Source organism: Lonchura striata, chromosome 24, assembly GCF_046129695.1.
Source record: "Lonchura striata isolate bLonStr1 chromosome 24, bLonStr1.mat, whole genome shotgun sequence".
Lineage (NCBI taxonomy): Eukaryota > Metazoa > Chordata > Aves > Passeriformes > Estrildidae > Lonchura > Lonchura striata.
In genome coordinates this window covers 4,353,278-4,371,308 of record NC_134626.1, presented here as the reverse complement: position 1 = coordinate 4,371,308, position 18,031 = coordinate 4,353,278, and the positions used below count along the sequence as shown (strand labels likewise).

Sequence of the window (18,031 nt, the reverse complement as noted above, 5' to 3'; positions counted from 1 at the left end):
TTCTTAACCTCAATAATCAAACATCCCTTCCCATTTTACAGAGCACGCAGATTATAATAACCACTTCTGCTATCACTGCTGTGTTTTATCTTCACTTTGCTGTGTGACCTACTACAATTATCCCTTTCAGAGCTTCATTTATTCCCTAGAGAAGGCAGGACTCCCAGGCAAAGATAGCCATGATGGATCACGGTGTGGAGGAGCTGCTGGACCAAAGTGACCAAACTGCCCTAGTGCTGGCAGGTGACACCTGTGGGCCATGCTGGTGGGAGAGAGGGGCAGAAGGATTCCTCTCTTGTTCTGAGCCCATCCCAGTTGGCTGCTGCCAACTCCCCACCTTTAACACTCTACAGCCTTGAAAATGTCACTGTGTCTTCAGGAAGGAAATGGCTTATTGAGAGGTCATTTAGCTGACATCAAAACAAGCTGCTGTTTTAAACACCCAATCATTTACACTTTTATTACCCTACCATTCCCTAATTTCATCTCTTTCCTAGTCTAGGTCCAAGGGCAGGTGGTGAGCCATCCACCCAAGGTGCTGGAACTGCAGCAGGACCAGCCAGGGACACCAAGGGAGCTGCATGCTGGGCTTCTTTCCCTTCCCTTCTCCCTTTGTCACAGCCAGCTGTGGCTTCTGAGCTGCCTTCCTCCTTGCCAGAGGACCTGGAGCCTTTTCTGCATTTGGAGCAGGAGAAACATTCCCGCAGGCAATGAGAGGGGAAAATCAACATGGACAACAGAAACAGTTTGGAATTGCTATGTATTGAAAATTAACTTCTATTTTAACTACAATTTAATCCATACTTTTCTTTGGTAAATATGCCAATAGGTGTTTGCTGCTTGCAGATTGTCACGCTAAGCAAAACATCAAGTCAATTTGTTTTAAAAGAAATTGATTTGAGAGCATTAGATTCATCAGCATTCCCTTTATCCAACTGAAAACAGAGTCTGAGTAATGACTCGATATTCTACCCCAAATCAAATCTTTAGTTTAACTTTTTAAAGTACCTGAATAACTTCTTTAAACACATGATTAACTTTTTAAAGCAACCTATGTCTGTTGGGACACTGCCCATCCATCACCACGGCACTTCCCATCAAACCACTGCTGAAATGTTCCCAGGCAGGAGCTCTGCAGACAAAGCTGTTTGTCCTGGGCAGATCCATCAGCCCAAATTGCCTGCAGATTGCCAAAGCTGAGCTTCCTCCTAAATCATGCCACACCATGTCCTGGTTGGAGAGCCAGCTCTCAGGGCACTCCAGCTGCTGGGTGATGAGAAGTGATGACATGTCACTGCCTCCAGAGCCATTGGTACAGCCTATGGTAAAAAACGTGGCAGACCCTGACTCAGGGAAGAAATGATGATGTCTTGCTCCAGATTAGAAGGCTGAAGGATCTGCTTTATTAAAATAATACTATAATACATTAATATACTATTTAAAGAGATATTATACTATTCTACATACTTACTTCTTACTTACCTAGCTAACAAACTCGTGACTCTCTGCTGAGTCAGAGCCACAGCTGGATCCATTGGTCAGCGAACCCAAACAACTTCACCAGAATCCAACCCAGCCATCACTGCAGGTGAACAATCTCACACCACATTCCACATGGGGAAAACAAAGGTGCAGAGATAAATATTGATTTCTCTTCTCTCTGTGCTTCTCCTGAGAGACAGAATTATGTCTCTGTCCAGAGAATGTGGATGTCACAGTGCAGCCTGCAAGGGGGGCAGCTCTGAAATTCAGCTGTGCCTCAGCAGCACCAGGAGCAGCAGCCTGTGGAGCAGGGAGGGTACAGCATCCCACCCTCGGCCTGTGCCTGCTCCCACCAGCAGCAGCTCTTTCTCAACAAACACCTGGCAAGTGTATTTTTAAACTGCATCCAAGATTTGAAGGAGCTGCCTCCTGGGAAGGTCAGGAGAGGATGAAGAGGCTTCCCTGGGGAATCTGGCTGTTCACTCTGTACCATGTGGCATGTGGCCATCGCCCTGCACCGCACGTCCTGTCCCAGGGAGGGGGACTGGCAGCCCCCCATGGCTCATTTCTCAGCACAGGAACTGCCCTCTGACTGCAAACCACCTCTTCAGCTATGGGACCAGGCAGGTGCTCACACCACAAGGCAGGAGTGATACCAACACTGCTTCTCTGGGCACCACTGCCTCCCCTGCCACACCCCCCATACAAACTGCCATGAGAGCACTCATGGAGGTGGACCAGCCTTCCACTGAAAATGTTTGGACAAATACTCTCAAAGCTTACATACTTTTCTTAATTTTGCTTTCTAAAACAACAGTATTAGAGGTCTCCCTTTCGGCATGAAACAAAGAAATGTGACTTTCCCCTTCCCACTCATTTTATTCCATGCTGACATTGCTGAAAATTCTATTTTTAAATAGAATTTCTTTCTGATGATGTATATTGGCAATCAAACGCAGACACAGCATGGTTTTCTGACAAGTTAAAATTCTATGGTATTTTTTCCTAAATAGTCTTATGTACTGATTACTTAGAAGAGTGAATTCCCTGCAAAGCTGTACCCAGGCACTCGGTTTTTGCTCCAGCTGATAAATGTAAGCAATAAAAATATGTTCCATTCTACAGCAGTGCCTATTAAAATGTAAACACCACTGGAAGATTTTGAGCAGGCTACAGAAATGCTTTATTCAAAAGCAAAAGGCTGTCTGAGGCTGCCAAAACCTGGCACAGCGCATCCATTCATCAAACAGCCTTCCACCAGTCAGTGGGACGGTGCCACAGGGGTCAGACTGGGAGCACTGGTGCTGTGACTTTCCCTTCTCAGTCTACAGAAGTCTGGAGCTGCCATGATGGGTTTGGTGGGTGCACAGCACCCCGTGTTCTGCTGGGAGAACCACGGCACCAGGTGCTTCCCCTTGGCCATGCTCAGCCCCTGCCAGAGCTGTGGGGAAGCAAATGTGTCCCACGTTGAGACAAACTTTTCTACCTCTGAGGTCAGAGGTGCATCTACAGCCTGCATGAAGAAAGATGCTGATGAATAGAAATGCAAAATGTCCCTCATGAATAATTCATTGAATGTGTGCGAGTAAGCTATAGCAGTGTAAATATATGTACAGCTACAAACAGATATGTATATATGCAAATTAACAAAGGAATGGCTCAAGTTACCCACATGGAAAACTCCCAGTGACCTGAGGATGTTTGCTTCACATGGTTCAGACACATCAAACTGTAACTAAAGAAAGAGCCTGGAATTTATCAAACCATGGTGTAAAGCCGTCCTTGTACCGTTCACTCGAGGCATAGCAAATCCTCCTCATTTATTTACGTTTGTTTTTTTTCCTTAACTCAAGTTTTAGTCTCCCAACCCATCCCCATGAAGTCCCAATTGCCCACGTCACCAGGAGCCATCAGCTCAGCACCACCTCGTCCATACTTGGCAGTGAAATTACATGAATAACCATTACCATGGCAGGCCAGCAAGTGCATTAAAACCCTGGAATTCATATTAACAACACAAGAACATAAATGACAGACATAGGTGCAGGGTCCATCGATCATCTCCTTCTCCCTCACAGCAAGAAATGTGGGATCACATTAAAAATAGAACAGACACCTGCAACTAGACGGGTATTTATACAGAATATTGTGACAACTGTCATTTCACATTAGTCAGCAAGATCCCACAGGACTTGGAGAAGTATTAACTGTGCTGCATTCTCTTTTTTTTTTTTTTTTCTGGTAAAATATAACAAAATCCACTTTCTTGATGGTTTCCTGGTGGGGATTGCTCCTCTCCCTGAAGTCATTCATGAAATAAGGATGCACCTCCAAGAGCCTGGACAGAAAACGCTTTACCTAGGCACTGAAGTATGGAGAGAGGGGGAGTTTTTGTAATTCTTCTCTTGGGACTAATCCATGCTTTTTCACGATATTTTGATGACACCAAACTCAAAAAATTACCATAAAATGACCCAAAGTCAAGGCAGACCCAATGCACGATGGTTATCTGATTAATAATTTAATTTTGTGAAAATCAAATTGTGAAGATCAGAGAAGGACTGTGCACTCCTAAAAGCCTATTTATTGAACAAGTTCCTAAAAGATCTGGAAGAGGAAAATTCCAAATTCCATAGTCAGAGGTACAGAGGCACTTCTGTTTATTTACAATAACAAAAATGCTTTGCCCATACAGATGAAGCATTTCAAGGTCTTGCTTGTTACCCTGAGCCTCATGCAATAAAAATAGGACTTTTGTGAAGGTCCTAGACACTCCTTTTATTTGGTGAAAGACATTTACATCACTGGAAGCAAAATGTATCCTCAACAGCAATGTAGTTCCTGTCAAAAAACACACTGTGGCCTACATTTTACCATCATTGCAGTTAATCATTTATACACATGCAGAGGCACGTGGTGCTCGCTGAGAAACACCAAGTGTGTCCCAAAGAACATGCAGCAAGTACTGGCAAAGTGAATAAGGACAGAGGAAGAAATACCTTGGATACAACCTCTGATGGGCAGGGCTGGAGAGACAGGAGATGATGGACAAGGAGACAGAACTGGAAGGGACAAAGGGAACTAGGGAAACAAGGGTGAAATCAAGACAAGAATATGTCAACAAGACAAAACACAAAAAACTTTATGAGGAAGAAGACGGTCTTGAAACAGATGGAGAAAGGGCCAAGATGCCACCAATGGGTTCCAAAGAAAAGGTGACGGAATTGGGATGGAAGACAAAGAGAGTGCTGAGTGCAGCAGTGGGTCAAGGGAAGCCACAGGAAGGAGAAGGATGTTATCAGAGCATAGGAAGGCTTTCAGCAGCAGCAGCTGAAGAAAATGGGGGAACATCTGCAGTCTTCTGGAAAGAGCCACAGAAATGTTGTTTTAGAACAACTCACACAAGAGAAGAAGCAGAACTTCCCTGATCAGAACTACAAGTAAAATGTAATGTGGCACAGTGTAAAGTGGAGAACTGACCTGCCTGTCATTTGATGCCACCAGAAGCATTTTATAAACACACATTAAAATTCAGGTTCTGAGTGCCTCTCGCTGAGGGAACTGGAGAGGGCATGGCCTTGACTCGTGTCCTGGCTGGCACCGAGGTCCCCAGCTGTGCCGACTCAGAGCTGTGCTCCCGACAAAGGCCATCTGTCAGTGGCCTCTGACATCCCAGTTCTCCCCCGCCTTGTCCCCGTGTCCAGGGCATTTGGGCTTGTTTGTACCAACAACACTCATGGTGAAGCACAGCCTGTCACACAGGAAGCACAGCCTGTCGCACAGCTCCTTGTCAACCGGGCTGGGAATTGGCTCAATGATTCAACCACGCTTCCCTCCCATCCCATCAGTGGTTGGTCCAACCCCAGCCACCCCCTGCCCAGCAGAGGGGGGCAGGACACCCATCCCAGGCTCTGCAGGGCTTGGAGGAACCTGTCATGGCACTCTCAGCCAGGTGGAAGACATCCAGCTGTGGGCTCCTGAAAGAGAGGGGACAGAACCAGCATGGCCATACACAGACTGTTTGACCAGTACAAGTGATCAGCCCCTTGGAGCATCATTCCCCAGCTCTCCACCTTTGCCCATCTTTGCATCATGACCAATATCTTTTTGGAAGATAAAGGCACAACTGAATTCAGGCATCAGTAGGTGGGATTTTCCAATGTGTGCTGTGCAGGCCAAATGATGTTGATGCCTTAAGTTTTAACTTTCATATTATCCAGATTCTCTACTGCATCAGTATATAACTCTGAACTCCATATAAAGTGTTAGCAAGTTCTCTTCACAGTTCAGTCACACAAAACAATCATTTTCTAGCCTGAGAACCAAGGACACCATTGCAGCTTCAGGCCCAAAAAGTGTAAACAACAGTGAATTGAGGAGAGCAAACTGGGAGGATGGAACTCCAAACCTAAAGCTGTAATCAGACAATTAATCCTAATATGTAAATGGACCAAAACTTATAAAAGTGTGAAAACTCATGACCCATCATCCATCTTGGGTGTAGCTTTGGTCAGGCTCTTGCACTGCCCAAGGTGTATCCTTAGAAGGCCTTTTAATAAATCTACTTTATTCCTTTAACACTGTCTAGGCTCTGTTCTAGGTAGCCTCTCAAGGCATCAATCCCAGCTGTTCCTCTTGACCTTGCAATCTCTATTTTAATTAATGTGTCTTCCTGGTTACAGAATATCAGGGATATCAAGAAACATTACAGCTAACGATCTTGTACTTGGGTTTTCCTCCCACCACGGACTTTCAACAACCGTTACACATTTTTCTTTGATTTTGATAATCTAATGTTAAAATCACAACCTATCCCAAATCCACTTCAGATTTTGTCCATTTAATCAAGAGTTCAGCAATTTCAAATATGTTTTCACAATTCAAATACTGGGTGGTTGCACACTGAGCCAATCCTTTGATATCTGAAAAGTTCTCCAATGCCAACCTCACAGTTTTAATTTTCTTGATATTGCAGGCAATCTAGTTGATCTTACAGATGATTCTGATTAAATGAGCTTTTTTCTCTCTCCAGTTCTCACAAAAATATATAAAATATTTACAAATATGATACAATGAACTTTATGTTGTTCTTCTGCTTAGAGCAACACTTGGTGCACAGATGCTGACATTTCTTAGTCATTAAAGAAACTAAACCTAAAATTCTTTAAAACTGTTTTATTCAATACTCTATTGGGGTTTTCCTCTAACAGCAGTTACCGCACAGCTCTCATAGGTTATATATAAAAAGAGTTATTTTTGTGGATAAAAGACAACAAGAAGTCAATAATCTTTGGGAGACATCCTTCATTGTTCTGCTAGCACAGGCGCATCCAGCTGCTGATGACCCTTAATGTTCCCCTGATATTGTTTTTTGCTATAAAATGGAAGATCTAATATATGCTGAAGGTCAGTCCCCACCAAAGACTGCAATCAGTGATAGCCTTCATAAACTCACTGAAATTTGTAATATTGTGCAACACCCTCTGTCCTGTCACAGCAGTGACTCCACTGAAATGTTCTCTGCCCAGGATGCTGCAGAGCTGGAAGTGCCCCCACTGCTGCACCAGGAAAAGCTGATCCACAGGTCACACCAGAGCACATGGAAGCTGCTGGCACAGGCAGTATAACCCCATAAACACTTGATGAAGAAGGATAAAGCCCTACCTACATTCCCCAGTGGCCACCCCCCCCCTGCTAGGGACACACATTTGCACTTGGGGCAACAGCAGAAGAAAATCCATCCTTTCAGTGATCAACTCTAAAGGCACAACATCTTTTAGAAAAAATTGTAACTAAAACCTAAACTTCTTGCCATAGCTTGGAGTCAGGCACTTATCTGAGGGACTTTTAATAAGTAATTTAAGTAATTAAAAAGTGAAATATACAATATGCAAGAAGCAGCATCAGTGTGTCACTGCTCTGTGGCACGGTGCTCCTGATCCTGGCCAGTGGCTCATAATGACTCCAGTGCCACTGGAGCACATTGTTGTGGCTCCATGATGGCTTTTCCAAAGGGTTTTCCATCCAAGCCTGAGCTTGGCTCATGTTGAAATATGTTTGTCACCAACAAGTAGAAAGTATATTGGGTAATTGCTGCTGGAATTCAACATGTGCTGTATTTAATCTAGGAGATGCAATTTACTGGCTGTATTCCAGTAAAATAACTTTATGGCTTTCTGTCATGATAAATAACTGTTAACAGCATAATGGAATTAATATTTACTTTGAAGCTATGCTGTCTATTCAAATAAAGTTGCTATAAATAGAATCATCCCCATGCCACTGAGCTTCCAAATGCTGAGAATTGACAAGGCAACAGGCAAATACTAAATTCCAGTTTCCTCCAGCCCATGATAAACCTTTTGATTTTGGGTTTGTGTTTGAAACCCTTCTGTCTATTTTATACAGCTATGATAGTTCAAGAAGTGTTAATTCAAATGTGGGACAGACAAGGCAGGAAGGGTTTTTGGGGTCTGGGAGCTCCCTCTGCCTGCCCTAGGAATGGAGACAGTGTAGGATGGTGGCTCTGGACAACCAGGCTTGGAGCTAGGGGCAGAAACCTCAGCAAGTGTTCACAGGCAAGTTCATGATTTAACACACAAAAATTGATCAAGTTTTTGTCACTATAAATGTACTTTTCATAATTCCAACAAGGAGAGATTAAAAAAATACTAGAAGTCTAACCATGTCTCTTCTTCACAGGGATGAAGGGAAGTACACAGAAGGCAGAAAAGGAGATGGCATTTCACCTTTTAAAGCTCAGAAACATGCTTCCTTTTAGTAGGAAAATGCTAAAATAAATTGTGCTGGCTATGGTAGGACATTATACACACAATGGAAACCTGCCTGCAGGGACAACAGTGAGCCTGACCAACAGAAGGACAAGGAAGGGCCAAGCCATTGCTCCCATCATGCTTGCTCAGAAGTGCAGCAGGAGGATTAGGCAGTGCAACAGAGTCACAGGCGTTGCAAATCCTCCTCACAATACTCCAGCATGCTCGTGTCACCTCATCCTGCTTTTATTCAAAATTTCTTCATGGCAACAAGCACACAGAAACTGCAGGCAAAGTATAACCATCAACAGAAACGCCCACACAGTATCAGAGAGTGTCTGGGGTCAGACAGAAGGTAGAATCTTCACAAACATATTTATAGTGCTCTAAGAAGCTGCAGTCCTCTGGAGCACAGGGTCTTTCAATGGAAAAACACCACGGATTTATCATGGTGACTGACAAGGATCCACTCCAGCAGCGTGGTGCTGTCCAGAGGGAGTGCAGAGGGGGAATGCCGAGGTGGGGGCTGCAGTGGTCAGTGCTAGCCAGAGCCAAGAGGTGCTGGGGCACCCAGCCCTGCCACTGTGGGAATGCAGAGCTTCCCTCTGGCTGCCCTGGCAGGTCTGGGACCCTGGCAGGGGTCAGGAACCCCACTGGACAGAGCCCCCAGAGACACTGGCTGTGATCTCTGTCCATGGAAAAGAGTTTTCAATCTTACAGGATCAATTACAAGCTCTGAGTGTTTGATATAAGTAATAATTAAGTGTGGCACAGGTGCAAAAGTAAAATTTTAGGATTCTAGATGAGGGGTCCAAAGGGGACAAGATGGAGGAAATTGGGTGTGTCTTGTCCTTTTTCTCCTTCTTCATGCCCTCCATGTCTCACTGTGGTGTTGGCATTTTTCTGTTGGTTTAGGCTGGGGACACACTGTCCAACGTAGGTATTGGCACGTTATTGTCAATCCAGCCCAGGGCGTTTCTGGTATTTAATGTTTGTCACATCCCACTGAGGGCAGAGCCCCACACGCTGCCCTGCAGGACAGAGCTGGGCAGGGCAGCAGAACATGTTGTAGATAAACAAGAATAAACAACCTTGAAAACGAATTATGGCTTCTGCTTTGGCAATGGGGCAGAAAGACAGAGACTTTTTACAATCTCAGAATCATCAATATCGTGGATTCCAACGTGCTACCACCAACAATCCCCTGCAGAGGCACCGAGACACGGCCCGAGAGCCCTCAGGCTTTGCACTGGGAGATCAGAATCTTTAGTGATCGATTTGGATGCCTGAACTCTTCACCTCAGGAGAGTTCAGAGCTGCTCTACCTTATTCTGAGAACTCAGCCAAGGATTGCACCGAGCGCAGCTCTGCCCAGCGCTGCAGTTCGAGCTGGACACGGAGCCCTCTGGTACAGCTGTGTCCAGCTGCTGTCCAGAGGACGGAGGGGCTCCAGCTGTGGGGGAGCATCACCACAGCACCGAGCGAGGCTGCAGCAGAGGGCTGGGGGTCCGGCAGCCCCCCGGGACCCGGCGGGGTCTCTCCCGCACGGAGCTCGCTGCTGATCGCCGGCAGCCACGCGATGGCAGCAGAAATGTGGGAACACCGGAGCGGACCAGCATCATCCCCCCGCTGCAAGGAACAGCTGCTCCGCAAAGACCGGGCAACTGCTACACGTAAGCCAACGTCTGCCATGGTTTTAGGGCAAGCAGAGAGTGGGAAAGCAGTTTTTGTCCCCGAAATACAAGAATTCACACTTTCTGCGTTCCTGATATTACCAACAGGATCACTCGGGTACAGCTGTCTCCCCCGGCAATTTCAATCCTACAGCAGACACAGCAGGACTCGGAGCACAGCTCCTGCTTCTCGCTAATTCCTGGGTCAGATTCCTGCTGGGAACCAAGAGAACCCCTTGCTGCCGGTGCTGCCAAGCCCATCCCTGCTCCCCTCTGTCATGTCTCCCTTTCACTTCACCCCAGAGTAATAGTGGGCAATTAATGCTTTTTATGTCCAAAAAGTGTCCAAGCACCATCTAATTAATCTTCATCCCTTGCCTATAAAAAAGGGAAGTAAATAACATCCTACAAAGGTGTGACCATCCAAACACACTGGATGTATCTACATTCTAAAATCCCCTCTTGACAGGTTCTGTGTCTGTGTTGCTTGCGGGGGACAACACCAGATTTTATTTCGTAACTCCAGCACCTTCAAACCTTCAAACAAGACTCTGCTCTCCCTGCTCTCCTTCCCCACGCACACCTTGGCGAGCAACATCCCACTTTCCAACAGGAACAGAGGAAATTAAAATGTTTCATGAAGCAATACAGCAAGCAAGGTTTGCCTTCCTGCCCAACAAAGAAATAAATAAAGAGGAGCTCACTAAAAGCCAGGCAGGGAAGGCAGAGCCACCGAGGTTCCTCGCTTCCCGTGGAAGCCCTTATCTCCGTCACAGCCCACAATGCAATTACGAGATTACAAGGCACATGCTGCTCCAGCATCTGGATCCTCCATGCAAACACAGGGATCCCTACAGAACCAGGAAACCTCTTATTCTTGTGAGGAATGGCTGGGATTCTCCTCACAGCACGGCTCCCACTGACCCCTCTGCAGGCACCGCTGCCAGGGACAGACAATGCGGTTCATATTTGTCCACACAGGCACAAAAATAAACTGTGCGGTCAGAAAGGTAAATGCTGACCACCAACTCCAGTCCAAAAAGCATGATATTTATTTTGTTTTGCTGTAAACTCATCTACATTGTAAACCCAGGGATCAAGTCTGTACCAGTACCCCTTCATCCCCATCCCAGTCCCCAGCACGTTAAACCCAGACCACAGAACCAGCAATCCAATCTCCATATATTTTATTCTCAATGTATTTCATTTCTGGCCACCAATCTTTAGATCTCCTATTGGATTTTGTTTTCATAAATGGATTTTCCCACAGAGCTGGCAGAAAATAGATTTAATTTCGAATTTCTCTAAACAGAAATAGTCAATATAAATGTCAATGTGTGTTTGTGCCATGCAGCTGGTGAGGCGACACAAGCCTCACATTTCAGAGGGATGCAGGGACCTGCCAGCGTGTTTTGTGTCTGTATACTTGTTCTAATGCTTTCCTTCATAAGGATGACTAAAAGTATAAATATATTTATTAAAATTCTTATTTCACTGTTTTGTTTTGGGGATGCAAAAAGCAGTATGATGTCTAGCACTGTTTTGCAGGCAAGTCAAGAGGCAAAATTCAATATCAGCAGAGGATTCTGCAAACTGACATCCCCACAGACCCATCACAGAATGGTCTGGATTGGAAGGGACCTCAAGGACACCCTGCCATGGGCAGGGACACTTCCACTACTGTAGGTCCCCAGTTCCTTCTCTCCCCTCAGCACGGGGTGCAGTTGCAGCACCAATTACTCAACAATTCCAATCTAGCTTGATGTTAATGTCATTAGTCCGTAGAGATCCTTTTGGAGTCGTTCACATCAGAACTGTCTTTTTATATCCTAAGTGAAAAATGCTCAGACTACAGTGAATGGGATTTGAATTACAACCCTACCACATGTGGCTCAGCTTTATTCACGCTATTTATTAAACAGGGGGAAAAATGATGATGCAGTCAATTACAGAGCAATTACCTGAGCGCTGCTGCAAACCTGTTGCCTTGCACTGCAGGGATGGTGGCTGCCCTTGACTTGGGCAGAACTTGCCTACGGGGCACCTGCCAGGCAGAGCATCCCCCAAGCCCCTGATCTCAGCTGAATCTTTGTTCTGAGACACCCAGATACTAGGAAAACTTCTACTGATGAAGTTAAATAAACTGTGACAATTAAAGTATTAGAAATGTTATGGGTCTAGTGAAGAAAAAAATCTTCTGGACGTGTACAGGGCATTAGGAAAAGAAGTCAAAACTCAAGAGAATTTGCTGTGACTTTAAGTTACTGCAGGAGAATACATCAGGGCTCTGATATACAAAAGGATTATTGATATGTATGTTCCCTTCTGAAGAGACTCCCAGGAGATCCATTCTGGATTTAACAATAATCCATACTCCCCTTCAGAAATGGCAAAACAATGCTCCCATTTCCCAGGACTGCCTCCAACACAGGAATCATTAAGATGCCATCACAACCCTGCATTCCAGGTGCCATAAACACCAGCTGGAACAGGAATAAATCCCAACCACAGCTCATGAGCAGTCAACACCTTCACATTTTTGCACAAGCATGTGCCTGTGGTGCCCACTGTGAAGATGTGCACACTGCAAAGGTGAGTGTGCCTCAGAAAAAATGGGGAGATGCTGTTGGTCTCTAATGAGCTACAGGGGGTTAATGGAGATGCTGGATAGAAAGGGGATCAGTGAAATCCCAGGAGAGGTGTCAGGACAATGTTATTTGCAGCAATGATGAAGAAGAGAAAAGTGCCCCTCCTTGTGAGCAGTTTCTTCAGGGCCGCTTGTTTGTGTTAATGTATGCACACGTGTGTGTCATATTTCCAGAAAGCCTCTCACTTTAAACTCTCCTTTCTCCTCCAAAGCCATTCCACAGGATTTCTCTGAAATGCATTAAGCGGACTGAGTGAACAATGTGATCCTAATTAGTTTGCAAACTACACAGCTCACCTCTGAGGGTGAGCAAAGCCCATGTAAATTAAAGTGAATTGCAGCGAATTGGCTCAGGCTGCCCAAGGAATCACTCTCCAGATTAGGGCTGCTCCAATGCGCCACCTCCAAGGCTCCCACCCTCCCATTTCACCCACGATAGCAGGGAATAGAGAGCTGTAAAACCACTTTGCAGTTCAGTATTCCATGGTGGGGCTATTTTGCATGATGCAGAGGAGCCCATTTGGTCATTTACCAAAAGCAAAAGTCTGCTCCTTCGCAGGTGCCCCAAACTGATGCCATCCCGCTCTGGTGACCCAGGGCGAGCACAGGGACGCTGCCAAAACCCAAATGCTATGGAAACCTGTGCAAAGTTTTAATGGTGATGTCCCAGGGTTTATGCAGTAATTGAATAATCTAAAATTTTCATTCCTGTCCTCATGGACTAATCTGCAATAGTGTTAAGGGACTGTTATGATATTAATTAAATACAAGTCCTGCATACAAAATTGATACTTTGCATCTCCATCTCCACAAGGGAGTTTCTCTCTTAATAAGACTGAAATCAAGTTTTACTTTTTTTTTTTTTTTTTTTTTTTTAAAGAAACTCATAAAGATTATCATATTGTACCAAGGGTAACTAACACCCAATCTACAAGAGACCAAGGTATTTCAAATACAGAAGCTCTGGTGCTTGGAGTGGGAATAGGGGCACAGCTCTGCCCCAGCCTTGGGACAGCCCTTCCCCAGAACCACTTCTCAGGCACTGGGGTTTGGAGAGACTAAAATATCCTCAACACAGGATAAAGAGCAGCTTGATCAGTGTCAACCTTCCAAAACACAGATGACGAGAGGGAAATTCACTATAAAAACATGACCTCGTTTTAATTCTGGCAGCAATTTACTACGAATTCACGTGAAGGCGCAGTTACACTCTCCTGGAAAAGTTCACACACAAGAAAAGGTAAAATGCATCCTCTGAGCCAGGCACCTGCAACGCAGAGCAGCACCATCCAGAATCATGGCACAGCTATTCCAACACTCCCCTTACTATTATTTATTAGTTAATATTTTTAATTATGTGAATTGATTAGGAACACATCACCAGGGATCCTAATTAATTAGAATTTTAAAAAGGATCACAGACTAGAGATTCCACAAAGAATTGCACAAAGTGGTGTATTACGGGAAAGGCCAAATTAACTTCTCCTTCCTCGTTTATCCAGCTTTTTCTGAAAGGACTGTGATCAGATTAACCAAGTAATACCCAAACCCCTCCTGTACAGCAATGCTAACCAAGGAAACAGCTTGAAAATTTCAGGCCATTTTCATTTAACATCCACTTGGTTAAGTAGTTTATTCCTCCAAATCCATATTTATTTAAACGAGTCAAAGTAGTTTATTCCTTATTTATGTCCTAAATTTGTTTTAGCTGCTCACCAAATCCTTCTGTAGGGTTTTGATAGACATCAACATCCCTTAGGATCTGATGTAGACTTTTTGTTTCAAAAATGTATTTTTCTATTTACCCAAAACTTGGAAACACAAAGGAGCCATCACACTGACAATACTTGGGAAGGAATCAATTATTCAATCTTCTAATACAAATCCCTGTTCAGAACTGGCTGGCCAGTAGTTTCACAGGGCAGCATGTTCCTCTTGCCTGCCTCCGAGCTGCCATTTCCAGAGCAATGTTTGGATGCTATTGATGCTCTTGGCTGTCGGCTCTGCAAGTACTTTTCCATCAGTGTGACAATGATCCCTATTTATCTTCTGGCTGCAAGAGTGGCTGAGATGATCTGGCAGTGCCACAAGGCAGACAGTTATTTCATGCCCTGTTAAACCCTAATGCGGCTAACTACAGTATCACTCCAAATTTGAAAAAAAAAGCCTTTTTTTGTTATTTTAAATCTACTGCCTACGTGTCCAAGTTGAGAACATTGCTTCCTTTTAGAATGATATCAGCAACCTAAACCCAAAATGCTGTCTGTGAAGTAGCAAGGTGTACTGATTGAGTAATTAGTTAATAAGCTTAAAACTACATCATTTAATTCATGAAACACTTGGAAGTCAAGAAAACAGACGACTTCTGCATTGTTCAGAACAGAGACTGGCAGTGACCACCCAGGTGCTGCCTGTGGATGAGAGAGTGCAAGTACCTTCTTGAAGATAGCAAATCAGGTACTAAAGGGCTCTCAAGCTGGAAAAGGATGCAAGAATGAATGGCTAAACCCTGGTACATCCAAATCACAAAGTAAATGGTTTGACACTTATTTTCCTGAGTGGTGAATGTGATCAGCCACAAGGAGGATCCCTGAAAACTGTGCTTCCTCCAGCTCCCATGATGTGCCTATCTGTATTTGTTACATTCCAGGAGACACACTTCAGTAAAATAGAAATTAATGGGTTCAGTGCAGGGTCCTTTGAGCTAAACACAATCACCACCACATCCAATGCATTCAGGCACTAAAAGGCTGGATAGCTCCAGCTTTGGAATAACCCCAAGAAAGTCCCATTTATTTTCTCGTGCTCATGTGGCAGCCAAAGGTCATCAACAATCTCTTGCTACAGGTAAAGGGACAGCAAAGGGTCTGGTGTTCTGCATTGTGAAAGTTTAGAGAAGTTAATTAAATCACACTCTGCAAACCTGAAACAAAAACAAGGCACCATTTCTGTGATGATGACTTTTTTTTCTTTTTTTTTTGTGCTTGTCATAATAAAACATTGTTATTGGATGTAAAAATTATGGAACAAAGTTATGCCTCTCTGGTGTAATATAATGCAATCCATTTAATACTATTTTAAACCCCAAAACCTCATTAGAGCAGACAGAATGTAAGAATGACAAATGGGCTAGGAGGAAGCTGGAGCACGAGAAGAATTCTGGGCACTCATCCCCTTCCCGTTGCTGGCACTGACTTTGGGGATGCTGGGGGAGTGTCAACCACCAGCACCACGTGGGGAGAGCAGGGTGCCCATCACCCCAACAGGAGAGAGGTTCATGCCTTGCAAAGCATCCTCCAGGCAGGCCTGGGGGTGCAGCTGTAAAGCTCAGCTTAGCCCAAAGTCCAGCCTGGCAGCTGCCAGACAGGCCTGGAGACACAGGTGAAGCTCTGCCTGCCATGGACACCCCAATTACCCCAACCCTGGCCAGGCTCACAGGCTGTCAACTGTAAAATCAACCCAGCCTACACAAACACACACCCGGCAGCCTCACGCTCCTTGGCCAAAATGACACAGCTGAACACTGCAATTACACATTTTAACAGCCTTGGACCACTTTGGCCCCAAGTTTGGTATCCAGTGTTGGGAATATAGCCCTGCTGTCTTAGGAATGAGTTGGGCACAGCTCTGCGGGTGGGCTTCTGCTACCAGAACAAGTAATTGCTATTTAATAAATACAAAACTTGCATAAATGCACTTGTTATCCACACCTGTTTAAACCTTTAACATCAGAAGTGACCAGAGTGGTCAGAACAGCTCTCTCCTCATGTAAATTTAAGAAAGGTTAAGAAAGAAAAGTGGTGTCAAACAATGACATATTTTAGAACAAGCAAGCTTATTCAAAAAATAATGCCTCAGGTGCAATCACTTGCATGAATGTGACTGAGTGGCTGAATACCACCAGCAGAGCAAAGGTTCTCTCGAAACACCCATGGTTTCTGGGCCAAATTTGACAGAAATTCTACTCCTGCTACTGCAAGACCAGCACACAGAAATTACAGCAATTGCTACCAAAATTTAGCTGAGATCTGTGAGAATCAAATTGGACCCATTCCAGCTACCATGGCTACAGAGTGCTGTGCAGCCCACCCTGAGGTGTCGGGTTGCCCCTGGGCAGTGTCTGTTACAAAAACCACAGAGTCTACCAGAAGATGCTCAGTGTGGAGACACTCTACAGTCACACAGCCCAGCCAGCAGCCACACAGGCAGATGGTGAAGCTGTACTCACAGTTTGCTCAAAGGAGTAATAAAGAACAAGTATATTTGCTGGGAGTGGGCTGAGTTGGGGTTTAACCCCAGCCAGAAACAACTACTCAGGGCGGAGGGAGCAGATGGAATTCAGCAAATAGGAATCATTTTCTGAAGGTTGGACAGCCTTTGTTGGGTTGAGGTGTCTTGGGGAGCTATCACATCCCAGCCCAGCACAGCCCACAGCCACCCCCACCATGCTCTTACCTCCACTCCTTGCACCTTCAGTTTCATGTGATCCTCTCTGGTGGTTTTCCCGTCTTTCCTTTTTTTCCAGCAATATCCATCTTTCCTGTATTTCACTTTCTTTCTGTTGTACAGGATCATAGAACCATTCTGTGGTCTAAAAGCAAGAAAGAGGTTTGGGTTACATAAAGCAGCAAAACCAGACTGAAAGTGTCTATGGAACAATGTCCCATAGACCAGCAAAAGGCTCCACAGAACAGCAACAGTCGGGATTTGGTGTCAAATAAATGCTCCCCTTTTGCTGCTGTTACCTGGCTGGTGATGTCTGTGATCTGCAAACTCTTCCATGAGGATCTTGTACCTAATGCAGGAAGTGCCAGTTATAGGTTAAAGGAAAAAAAAAAAAGGAAGTCTGATAAATAGCAGACATTTTTACTGGATGTATTTTGATTGCTACATGCTGAAAATTAGAAGGAAAGAAAATTTAGGGGGAAAAAAGGGGATTGCTGTTATTTAATTACAATTTCTCTCTCTTGCTAACACATCAGCAGAATGAGATTCCAACCACCTCTAAGGCTCTACTGGGACATGGATGGTGGCTTAAAATAACAATAAACAAGCAAAAAAGAAGAGAAGGATAAAAGCACGAGCTTATACATTGGTTTCAGTGTTTTGCTTAGATCAGTGTTAGACAGGGAGTAATCTGCTCCCTTCTGAGCACCTTCTCGACTTCAAAGACACAGGAAAACTTTTTCCACTTAAAGCTGCGATGGCAATTTGAAATGTCCTTAAAGGCACGGTGATGCCCAGCAGACAAGAGCTGCTGTAGTTTGAATGTAGAGAGATTTTGCTGTTTCCTAAGCCAAATTACAACCGAGGCAAGTCTGTTGTAACACAGAAATAACAAATACCTTCCGAGCTGGGAGTCAGTGAGCATTTTTTCCACATACACACAAATATTTATTGCTTGTGGCCAGAAACCCAAGCCCCATCCTCCCAAAATACACCTCCTCCTATCCCCC

The 18,031-nt window shown here is 44.7% G+C and overlaps 1 protein-coding gene across 5 annotated transcripts in view; it reads right to left on the bottom strand.

Moving 5' to 3' along the window:
* The window catches only part of CAMTA1 (calmodulin binding transcription activator 1), a 225,154-nt gene that overhangs the window by 138,647 nt on the left and 68,476 nt on the right, over positions 1–18,031 (bottom strand). For all 5 annotated transcript variants that reach the window (XM_031506667.2, XM_021534234.3, XM_021534235.3 and 2 more), the window contains exon 4: positions 17,031–17,166. In XM_031506667.2, coding sequence (XP_031362527.1) covers positions 17,031–17,166 — 136 coding nt within the window. The remainder of the gene's footprint in view (positions 1–17,030; positions 17,167–18,031) is intronic.